The following is a 12,039-nucleotide window of genomic DNA, read 5'->3' as shown; positions in this document are numbered from 1 at the left end:
CTCACCCACGTCGCTGTACTCCACACTCTCGGAGAAGAGCTTGGTTTTCATAGATTTTTTTGTATTTACAACTTTTTTTCTTTATAGGGATTGTGCATTGATTTAGAAGGTCCCCCTTAAGGTGTCAAGTGTTCACTCGGCTTCCCTCTCTATTGTGGCACTTTTAAATCTCAGTGCTGTGCAGGCAAATATGTGTTTTGAACATGTAAGTACTTAGTAAGTGCTCTGGGCAGCAAACTTCAGATGTCAGTCTCACCGTCAGTCTGGCCTTTGTCTGTTCTTAAATTTATAACCCACCCTGCTTTGGGTCTGCCAAGTGACTAATCAGCAGCGTGACTCATACTGGAAGTGACTGCATTGCCACCTGTGATCGAGGATTAGTTACAGTTTAAACAGCACCGCCCCTTCCCTAGTTCCAGCACGCCTCCAGCACAGAACTTGATTCTCATTTGTGTGTCTGCAGTGGCTGATGGAACTGCAGAGCCTTCTTCTAAAAGCCTAAAAAGAGAGGAAAAGAGAGAACAACGACAGGAAAAATCCATCGTAAAGAGCCCTGTGCTTGGTTTGATTAGCTGCCCGGTGGCTGCAGCGCACTGTTTGGAATATCTGACGGGTTGTGTAACTAGCCTCTGTAGAAATTATCATGACCCAGATCTCGGCGGGCCGTGGTACTCCAGTTGCAGGATTTCTCAGTTGTTAACACCACACTGCCGATGACAAAGAGCGAATAATAATCCGCCTCTGCACGGGGGCTGAGACGGGGAGAGGGAGAGAAGCGAGCAGGAGAGAAGATCGGCTACCTCTCAGCGGTTCCTTTGCCGGGTTCTGTGATCTCTCCATTAGTTTTTCTTCTGTCGTGCGCTTAAAATGTCTGACATGTGGCCAATTGCAGAGCAAGACTGTTTGCTTTTCAAGGCTTGGCTTTCTTTTTAATGACTGCAAGACGTCTCTGGGAAGACATGATTTACGCTACCTCGGCCGAGCACAGAGTTACCATCTAGGCTGTGGGCTGGACATGTGAGCTGTGACTATTTGGGCTCCTCTCGTGTACTAGGACACTGAGGCATTTAAAGGGAAAAGGTTTGTACTTGATCTTCATTATCTTTTGTTTAAGGTTCAGTGATATGGTAAAATGAGATTACAAGAGTTAAACTGAATAAATATTTGATTTATCGTTGTTATTTGCATGTTCTGATGAAGTGGCTTTACTAGATTATGTAATTGAATCTGGAAAAATACATTATCAGTGAAATTACATGTACTTACACTGGACTTTATACCACTTTACATCTAAATGATGTCACATTGTGTTTAATTTATGATCAATGTAGTTATTTACTCTTCCTTTTTATAAAACATCTTACCAGGCTGAGAATTAATATCTGAAGTATTTAATACAGTGGATTAAGTACTTATTCCTGTCTGTCTCAGTAAATATTGCTGCAAATGCTGGCATAATTCTCATCTTGTTTCTGTGGTGGTGGTCTTGCTGCTTTCAAAACTATTCTTGGTTTGTTTGTTGGTGCCTGTCTGTGTGAATGAGGGGGTGGGAAAGTAATTTGTAATTTCTGTAGAACGGACCTGAAAATCCTAATATATATATTGAGTGTAATTGGTTATTCGTTAAAGTATTCAGACAGCAAATATTGCTGCTAAAAGTAGATCATGTTGGAAAGGAAGCAGGTCTATATGTTAAGTTCAACTACTTACTTGGAAACTTATCCATCCATTGATTTAAATTTTCCGTGTTGTCTGGCAATAACCTTTTCAATCTCAAAGTTCAAAAGAACCCGTTGCCATGTCAACTTGTATTTGAGGGTGTCGGTGAGTTAGAAGCACTTGATTTTGACAGATTTGACCATTTATTATGACCTGTTAAGTAGATTTAAAGACTCAAACTGTTCTTTACCTATATCTGCCTCAGGGAGAGTCTGGACTTTGGCATTGAAGGCTGTTTGTAATCTTGATGAGCTGCTGAGACTATTCTGCAATAGTGTGTTGTTGTAAGCGTATGGTGTGTGTGTACATTTTGTGTTGTTAAATGGAGGCAGTGGGAGCTGCACTGTGACCTATTTAGTCAACAGTCCTTAAATGCAGCTTTATGCAGAGCAAAGCTGTTTCTAATTACACCAGTACAAAGTGCACTTTGAATAGAGGGGTGTGCTAAATATATATATATATACATTGTTAACTCAAAGCCAGTGGCCTTGTTTCTCCTTTACCTATCCATTTGCTGCTATTATCGATTCCCATGGTGGGCTTATTAAATGGAACTGGCAGAGTAGATTTATAATAGTGGGGGATTAATGTGTTTGTTCGATGCCATTGCTAATTACAGTGTCTGTAAACATGTCTAAAAAAGATTCCCCAACTCGCTTGCCAGGGAGTCCTCATCTGTTCTGCTGTTTCTCATGTCGATGGAATGCGGCGCAACGTGGAGCACGAAACAGGTCACAGTTGTTGCAGACATTTCCTTGCTTGTACACAGTGGCAGCTTTGTGTTTAAAATTGAGAAGGGCAGGGTCCCGGGGCTTTTAGAGCTAGTAAACAAACATGTCTGGAATTGTTTTCCCTGGCTGGAGAGGTGACCATAGACTGAATCAGGAGGGTTTTATTTGGAAGGCCTTCAAACTAATCTTGAATCAAATTAAATTATCTCCTGTCTCTCTTGCGGTCATGTAGTCTATACATGTATTACTTCCGTGCCAAATACCCTATCTTATACTGCCTATTGCTATTACTCCAGTAGGTTATCATAGAAACCATGTTAAGAATATCTGAGTCTTTCTTACAGTTGCAGCTTGGTGGGGAAGTAGCAGTGCACAAAACTGACACATTTAGGTTGATGTAGTAAAATATCTAAAAACAAACAAACGACAGCAGCAGCAACAATCTGTTAAATTAACGCAACAAATGGAATTAAAAAAAATACCATATTGAGGTTCTTAGTTTCATGGGTCATTCTCTGCACCCCCACCTCCATTTTAAACCATCTGAAAGCTACCCTAAATTTAGCAGCTGGAGCCCTAGTGATGCGTATGCTTGTAAAATGAGGAATACAGAAGCAATTATTCTGTGGAGTGCTTTAGCCCTAACTGTCATTTAGTGGAACGGAGAGGAGATTTAAAAGAACAAAGCTCCTTGTTACAGATGCAACCGTATAGTACAGTATATTGTTGGTTACAAGGGAGACCCGAACATTAAGCTTTGTAAACAGATATTAATAATCTCGAGACAAGCCAATGAGCAGTCAGTATTAATATCCCTTAGAAAAGCAGTGTTTTCTCTTGTCACTCTACTAATGAACTCATCTATTGTATGCTTGAATAATAAAGAATGCATAAGGCTCTGTGTGTGTGTGAGAGAGAGAGGGGGAGAGATTGCGAGTGTGTGTAACCAGAGCTGTATTCTGCTGTGACCTTCATCAGATAGCAGCCTACCATTTCCCCTCAGGCTGTTGAAACATTTCAGAGAATGACAGAGCCGTTCAGGCCTCCAGATTACTTAGCTATGCATGAGCTCCACTGGCGTTTCTTTACATTCCAGTGCACTCAGCCTTATAAAATATTTACTGTTGAATTATGGCTCAGCCCTGCAATACAAGGCAAGGAGAATATTTTGGAGATCCTTTGTCTAAAAAGGCTGCATTTGTGCTTTCAGAGAACCCTAGATGCAGGCAAATGAAAGGAGATGATTTGTCTTGTCCAAGTGTGGCACACGATTATGCCTCCGATGACTTGTGTATTCCGAAGGTGTACAACAATGATGGCATTGTCTGCTTGCCAATTCTTTGTACAGACTTGATTTTTCATTCTGGAAGTGGCAGATGTGACCTAATTGTAGCATTTGCAGAAAGGTGTGCTTCTCCGCACTGTGGACGGGTTCACAATTCATTTCCCTTATGAGTTTTGTGTTTTCAATTTTTAGCATCACTAAGGAAAGCAGGCCTTGTGGTTAACCTTGAGGTTAATTTGTCTTCAGATCAAAGAGCAGACTTCAATGAACACATCTGTAGATAGGGGCTCCATATATCAGTAATTGGAAAGATAGTAGGCTTTGAGAAATGGGATATATGAGAATAAAAAGTTGCATTTCTGTCACTGTTTTGTTCTTTCTGTAAAACTTTCCATAGTAATTTGAATAGCCTTTTTCTAAAACTCACATTTCTCTCTGTTTGAAATGTTTTCATGACAACCGGGAAACACCTGTTTTCTTTCATGAGTAGTAGAACGATCTCTTGTTGCTATATTTATCTGTCCTAGAAAAGTGTAATTTTACTGTAACATTTCTAACCAGCTGTAACCTTCTTTTCAGCTTCATACAGTCAGTCAATAACCGAGTTAAAGATAAGTGGTTTAAAACCTTGAACAAAACCTTTTTTCCCAGTACAATAGGATTACGGTCTGTGTTTTATATTTGCCTGTATGAGACAGTGTAAAGGTTGCTTAAAAATATCAATTTTTGTGGTGGGACTCTAACCCCTCTTTAGATATGAAAGTTTCATAAACAATGTATTTGCCAAAAGTGACTTAATCCAATGGTTTGAAGAGGATTTTCCACTGTAAAATGGTATCTTTACTCCAGAGTGTTTCTTTGTTTTAGTCTTTTTTTTTTTTTTTATGAAATGTAGCTGCATGTTTTTTTTCTGTTGGAAACATTTTACTCATTATATTACATCATCATGCTGTGATAAATCAGGGTAAAAATGTGTGTAGGTAGTATATTTGGATGCAAATGTGTTGTGCAGTAAAATAAATAGTGCCGAGTGGCATGTAAGAAGACATTTTTAGTACTTTATGTAGATTTCCCACATTATAAACCTGTTTAAGCAGCTGTTTTATTAATTGGACTATATTATTAAATGTGTGCTGTGCTACCTATTTCTTTTAAGATCTTTCTTTAATGGACTTTCATGCCCTGTTCTGCTTTTAATAAACCCCAAGCGAATTTTTCATGGGTGAGGTGATGTCCCACAGAACTGTGGTTCAGTGGTCTGTAATGCTTCAAGGTTGGGACAGTTAGGACTACACTTATAGGCCTTCTCTTGGGCTCCTTGAGACATTATTTTTAAAAGGATGAAAAGGGAAACCTATTAAAACGACAATAAAAAATACAAGACTTGAAGGTGTTGGCTAATTTTCATGGCTTTGTTTAAAATAGGTGGACTTAGTGTAAATGCAAAGTCAGGAATTTATATTCTAAGACTCTCTAAGAAATAGGCAGTTGATGCAACTTTGCTCAGTGACAGTTGACTCATTTTTCCGCTGTGTTTGGAAAGAAACGGGCCCAGTGGATACTGCCTCTCCTATCAGGGCTTAATTTAATTAAAGATTTAGCCTACTTAACATGAGGACATTTGAGCTTGCATTTGACAGCAATCTCATTTTAGACCAGAAGCTATTCTGATTGTTGGGTTTCTTTAATTTGTATGGTAGAGCTGAAAGATGCATCTTGTTCTGAGCGGTAACCTGCTGTTACCTAAATATTGAAAACAAAAATGTAATTCTTTATCTGTTAGGCTAGAATATGAAATATACAATCAATAATTAAACAAAAAGCCTGTCAGCAGAAGTAAATGTACATGATAGAGTATCAGTGACATCATATGCCTTGTATTGTCAGTTTCCTGGGGAAGGGCATATCTGAGCGGTTTTAGGTTACTGTCTCTGTTCCTTTTGGAATGCAGACTACAGTATCGGGTTTAAATAGTGGTGTGGCAACTGTTACAGCCCTGTGACATTCTGGGTGTATACATGACAAGCCAATAATACTTAACACTCCTGTAAGTCCCTTTAGCTTTTAAAACTAGCTCTGTATAAACTGTATTTACGCAGAGAAACTGTGTTCCTGAGTGTCACTGTAGCCAACAGTTTTCCTTTTGAATTACTTTTTAAATGTAATTGGTGGGTTAGATAACACGCCTTGAGCGAGCCAGACACAGAAGATTCTAGTTAGCCTAGAATTTATATAAATAGAATCGGTGCTGAGGAATACAGATTATATTTTAACGGATACTTCACTGTCCTTTCAGCGGCATACTGTGCTTGCCTGTCAGTAAGGGAGGTGCAATTATTGGCCTCTTTTATTAGGTGGTGATAAATGCTGAAGCCAAGCAATTTTGGGATACATAGTAGCACTGACATATTAAAATGTAACTCGGCCAGTCTTCGATTTGAAGATTTTAGTGTGGCCTACATAACAAGCTCAAAGACAATGTCATTATAGCAGACAAGGGTGGACACTGTGGGTGATGCATCAGGGGCATTGCCGTGTGACCCCTATGATGCTCCGTCTCTTGATGTTCAGTGGTGGTCGTTCAAATGATTTCATTACGTTCGCAACTTCCTATATTTCTGTTAAAGCTGTGATTTAATTGTTATTCCAGGAGAATGCTTAGGAGAAAAACAAGCAAACACAAGAAAAAACACCCCTCGAATCTGCATTTCTCCTGGCCCACATGATTGTGTGATCTCTTGCCAAGATGCCCTCTTCGGGTTGATTATTTTGTTTTAACAGTATTAGAAAGTTCACCACTGGAAGGCAGTTTGATAGATGGTGACATCAGAGATTCTACATCTGCAGGGAAAAAGGAAGAGAGGCACATCAAAGCTAAACTGGCAAGCTTTGAACTGTCGAGCTTTCCTTTAATGATTTCCTTATTATTCCTAACGTAACGCTTTTAATTTTGCAGACGTTCAAGCCTCTTGTGGGGAAGGCCGTCCTGAGCTCCATCACTGCTGTGGAGTTCTTCTCAGACAGGCAGCTGGATTTCTTGACTGAAGATGGCGCATATCAACCCTATCAGGTATGTTAAATTGACAAAATTCACCAGTCTGTTGGGTCTTTCGCGGATTGTCGGAGAGAAAGGGGAGAAACAAAGGGGAACAAATCAGCTTTGAAGCATCTGTTGAGTTGGAGAAGTTTTTAGCGGTTCTCTCTGAGAGATCTGATGGTCTTTGGCGGCTGTTCCCTGCTAAATATGTGAAGGACCTGCGAGGGATGTGTTCTGAACTCTGGGGACGGACAGATTGCTAGAACTACTGTTTTTCTGGGGTGTCCTGTAAGATTTAATGATGGTTTGAAGTGATGAATGAACTTCAGTGAGTTCTCAAGTGTACTTTATCAGAATACTGCTTAACTACTACTTGTGGCCTGGTTCGACAGAAGCTGGTGGGTTTCAGAAGAAGTGGGGGAATGGCGGATTGGTTACTCGAGTTGATGAATGTTTGACGTGAATATTATATGCATAAAGACATGGCACTGTATCATTTATTTTGGTACCATATTATATTGGGACTAATATGAATGAAAGGGGAAAAATGCCTTTTTTGAAAACCGCAAGAATGATCAGGAAGCTGTTTTTTCCCATGCTTTTATCTCACACGTTGAATTGAACAGGGACTCAATAAGTAGCAGACTGTATTATATTTACAACTGCATTCAGACCAGAGATTTGTATGGCTTTACTTTACTCACAGTACATTTTCATTTATTAATCTTTTGACCTCAGCATCTTGTGTCCCCATTTCCATTGGCTGAACACATAATGAAAAGCCATCTGCTTACAAATTAAAATCTTTAACTTCATATTTTGTACAGGGTATAATACCCTGCTGTCCATAAGACTAGGAAGCATCTGCGGATGAGTATCATGCTGTATATTATCCATGTACTATAGACCTACGTTTCAGACATCACAAGGAAAAAGATTGGTTGACTGTGATTATCCCCGATTCCCCATCTTTATTAAGCTGATATCCATTGTAATTACAGTTTCATAAGTGGTCAATTTAATATTGACTGATCTATTGGTGGTGGGGGACAAATTGCTTTCTAAAATCTTCATGGCATTTGTTAGATATGTGACATAATAAAATATAGTGTTCATTTGTATAGAGCTACATGATTAGAATAAAGAGGAGAAATGTTTATTCCATGAAATATCTGAATGACTGTCCTGTTCATGTTGGGCTATATTAAAAAGCTGTATACAAATATAGTATAAAGCAACCTGACAAACAAATTCCAGAAATAGGCTTTTCTTCTCTTCCATTACATACTGCATTGCACTCATGATGGCCCACAAAGCTATTTGACTTACAATAAAATCATAGATAGGGCATTTGTTTTCCTTAAGATAACATATGGAAGGAGTCATTTAAATTGCTTTACTTTTTTTTTTGCTGCAAAGCAGTGATTCATTTTTCTTTTGCCGAGCCCCGTTTGATCCTTAATCTTTCTGTTGTGTTAGTCTTTCTAAGACAAAGCTTGATTATTATCACAGGGTTATTTACATGTGCCCATCACATCTGGAAACTGTCATTGCTCTAGACTGTAGCTTGTACTTTAAGGTTGCATGACAAGTTTTTATGTTTTTATGTAAGGCAGCACAGCTGTACCTGGGATTTAGAGGCGAAAGGCCACACACCAGGCACTGATTTTGCTACATTTAAGGGGACTACTCTTCCACTGCAGAGCTTTCTGTTTATATTTCCTGACAAATCTGCGATTCTCAGGAGAGTAAACAAGATGTTCATTTCCTAATTGTCAGTTATACATATGTCCCTTAAGTGGTCATGAAAACTGTGTAATTTACAGTGTGAAATTCAGTTATTAGTCATCATTACACTAGAAGAAGGAAGATGTCGTATACAAACGTGTAACCTAAGAAGGTAATACAGAAATTATATATAATAAGGCACTCGTACCTTAAAGGTACAGTACCAGTGTTTTCTTCATTACTCAGGAATCTTAACCCCGTCTTGAGAACAGAACATTGTTTTCTCTGGCCGTGTTTTTGAAGGCTTGTGTGCAAAGAGATAAAAGCATTACAATCAGTTTTGCACATACAGTGCTGTTATTGTTCAGGAAACGTGTCTGCAGGAACCGAGGGTTAGCAGACTGTGGTTATTTTAGAAAAACTGAATTGTTTGCTTTGGGAGCTGCAGGGTTCTTGAGTGACTCAAACCTGCACAAGTTCAACAGACAGACGGTTGAAAAAGAGAGGTTCGATAGGGGTTTCGGAAAGGAGATAAGGATGAGCCGCGGATGACTGCACCTCAAAAGCTGTTGATTGGTACTCTTGCAGAAATAATTATTTTCTTCTCCTTGTATGAATAACCGAGTGCACCACACCCCTTCCCCCACCACTTCAGATGTTACTGCGTTTATGATTTATTTTCGGTTTATCATAACCGTTTTCTATGGTTATGGATATTTTTCTTCTCAATTTCGTGCTGTACTTGTAAACCACTTGTTATTGTCAGCAATCCCCCCACCCTTCTCATGTCTGCCTATTTTCTTGTTGAAGATTGGAGTGTTTCCAGTGGTTCGAACGAATGACTCCTCACAATCCACGCACACACAATTCTCCTGCGTATCCTGCTGCTCAACTCATTTACAGTGATAGGCTTTTCTGTGCGTATGGTCTGGAGCACTGAGAAAAGCACGTCCTTCCAGATTTTATTTTTTTTCCATATGAAGCTACAATATTTCAGCTTGACGTGTTTGTGACGAGACCCCGGAATAGCGAAGCAGCTGAATGTTCTTTTATTCCTTTCCTAGTTGTTGTTTTTTCTGTCTCTTATGGGTTTTGTATGACAAAGCCTGGGAGGGAGATGTGGGAAAGGTGGGGGGATGGCCACCGGGTTGGGGTAAAGCAGGCACAGCTGCTCTTTGTGGGCCGGGCCGAGACAATCCCCGCTCTGATCTGTGGCTGATTGTGCTGTGGTCTTGACTGCTAGGACCGATGCTGATGAAGGTTTATTGCCTCTCCAAGAAGGGTAGTCAGGCCTCATCACAGGCATTACAAATGAACTATTTCCACTTTAATCCCTGACCCCGAGCAGGGTTGGAATTTGGTAGCTGGCCAAGCTAGCGTAGCAGACTGCACACAAACGCGCATGCACACACACACACACACACACACACACACACACACACACACACAACTGTTCCGTGGCCTGCTTTCTGCCACAACCCTCGTTATTTTTAAGCTCTCATACATTCAAAGTCTTAAATGTATATTCAAATTAAAGTTTATTTAAATTCATTTGAATTTGTACCAAGTATCTTCCATCATGTATTCTAGCTAATGGTGCAAAACACCTAAAAGATATTCCTTAATATTGTTGTGCTACCTATTCCTGTGTTCGAGACGTTCTTGTGAAAATGTGCTTTGATTGAAAGGAACGTCCTGATTATTCTGCGTTTCCTTGGTCCTGTGACACAGGCGTTTAAACCACTCTCCCCGGATAATACCTCCATGGTAACGCTTCACAGCCTTCACACCGAACTGTGCTGATAATTTATGGATGCAATTATACAGTTTAATTTTTCCCAACCTTCTTGGACACTCCTTTCTATATTTCCCCTCCAACCCATTCCAGCAAAGCCTGCATTATTGGTCATTCAAGATATTTATTAGCTTATGTCTTATCTCAATGCATCCCTTAATTAAAACGATTAAATATTTTAACAGCTCAAATATTTGGCCGTAAAACTCTACTTGTTACAACCCCCCTCCCCCCAACACACACACACACACACACACACACACACACACACACACACTTTATTCTTGTTCATTTGTTTTGGCTGTATTATAGTGGTGTGCATTGCATTTTTTTTCTTTTCTCTTAGTACATTTCTTCATCTACTTCAGTGCTGGTTTCTATGTGAAAGAAAATCTTGCACATTTCCTGTGACACAATTACCTTAAACTGTAGAATATACTAGTCAGCTTTTTTTGTGCTTTTTTTTTTACTATCAGTTACATTTTGTGGTTTTTGGTTTCCTCAGTCAAATACTAAATTTAACATGCAGCACGGAAAAGAGAACTGAAATTACCACAGCAGCCAGAAGCACAAGGTTAGCTTTCACAACACAGAAAAACACCACCTGAAATATTTGTATTGTTTTTATTATTTGAAATTCGTGTCGCCTTAGTGCATGGTTTAAGATTTGATTTTGTAAATCACGGACACATGGTTGTCGTAATGCAATGCAGAAGGTTTTGTCCTTTGCAGAGCCATCGTGCGATTATGCCCTCTAGAAGAGAGAGTGCTCGGCTGTGTGCGTCGTGTCTGCGTCTCGAGTCTTTGTGCAGTAGCCTTGTGGAATGCTAATAAGGCCAGCCAGTGGTGTGTAGCTGCTCTGTAATATTAATCAGTCCTCTCACACACCATTCATCCCTAATGAACACGTTGTTAATTCCACTGACGTACAGTAACTGCCAAAGTGCGGGGAGTGCTTGTACACTGTCCTATTATGGATATTTCAGAAAGGCTAGACATATTGATTGTGCTTTGCAATTGTAATAGCTTTGGCTTATCTTGGTTTACTGGACAGGAGGTACAAGTACGTTTGTGATAAACAATAGCTGTGTGTGTGTTTTTAAAGTATACCGAAATGGTCTGTCTTTGACATGCTGCTTTTCAGTGCCTTGAGTATAAACTGTATCTGGTGTTTTGCATACTTACCACGATTGAACAAAAAATAATTTGTGGAGTGCAGATTGGCTGCGGCTATTTTGTGGGGTTAAATGGGTTAATGCGTTCGAGATTTCAGTTATTTCTTAGTGTGCATGCGTCACGCCTAATGTACAGTAACAACATACTTCAGCGACGTGGGCACATGATAAAATCGGGGGAATCCTGAGATAAGGTTTCTCTTAAGTTACTTCTAAATTCATTTTTGTGTGGTTTCCATTAGCAGGAAAGAAAATGCTCTTGAAATATACTCCACAGCTGATTAAAGCCTTACCTAATGTGAACACAGATGGTGTTGAATTACAGGGCTTTGGAATGACTTCAAGGGCCCGCAGATCGGATCAGCGTGTCTGAGACACAGACATCCAACTCATGCATTGACTGCTGCTTTTTAAACCCGGGCTTCATGTTTCTTTTCGGCCATTTACATGCTTTTAGCTAGTGGATGAGAAGGAAGCCTTGTATATGTAGGTCAGAGTTCATATCTGGAAGTGTTTTAAATTCCCCCAAGCCACAACAGCCATATCAAAGTGTTTCGTACTGTACTGCA

The 12,039-nt window shown here is 39.7% G+C and overlaps 1 protein-coding gene across 5 annotated transcripts in view; it reads left to right on the top strand.

Annotated features, from left to right (window-relative positions):
• Window positions 1-12,039, top strand: part of jmjd1cb (jumonji domain containing 1Cb) — an 89,919-nt gene that overhangs the window by 53,282 nt on the left and 24,598 nt on the right. For all 5 annotated transcript variants that reach the window (XM_066693060.1, XM_066693058.1, XM_066693059.1 and 2 more), the window contains exon 3: window positions 6,692-6,805. In XM_066693060.1, the coding sequence (XP_066549157.1) occupies window positions 6,692-6,805 (114 nt within the window). The remainder of the gene's footprint in view (window positions 1-6,691; window positions 6,806-12,039) is intronic.

The sequence above is a fragment of the Amia ocellicauda genome, chromosome 20, assembly GCF_036373705.1.
Source record: "Amia ocellicauda isolate fAmiCal2 chromosome 20, fAmiCal2.hap1, whole genome shotgun sequence".
Taxonomy (NCBI): Eukaryota; Metazoa; Chordata; class Actinopteri; order Amiiformes; family Amiidae; genus Amia; species Amia ocellicauda.
Note: the sequence above shows the minus strand (reverse complement) of the source record. Positions and strands in the feature narration are given on the sequence as shown.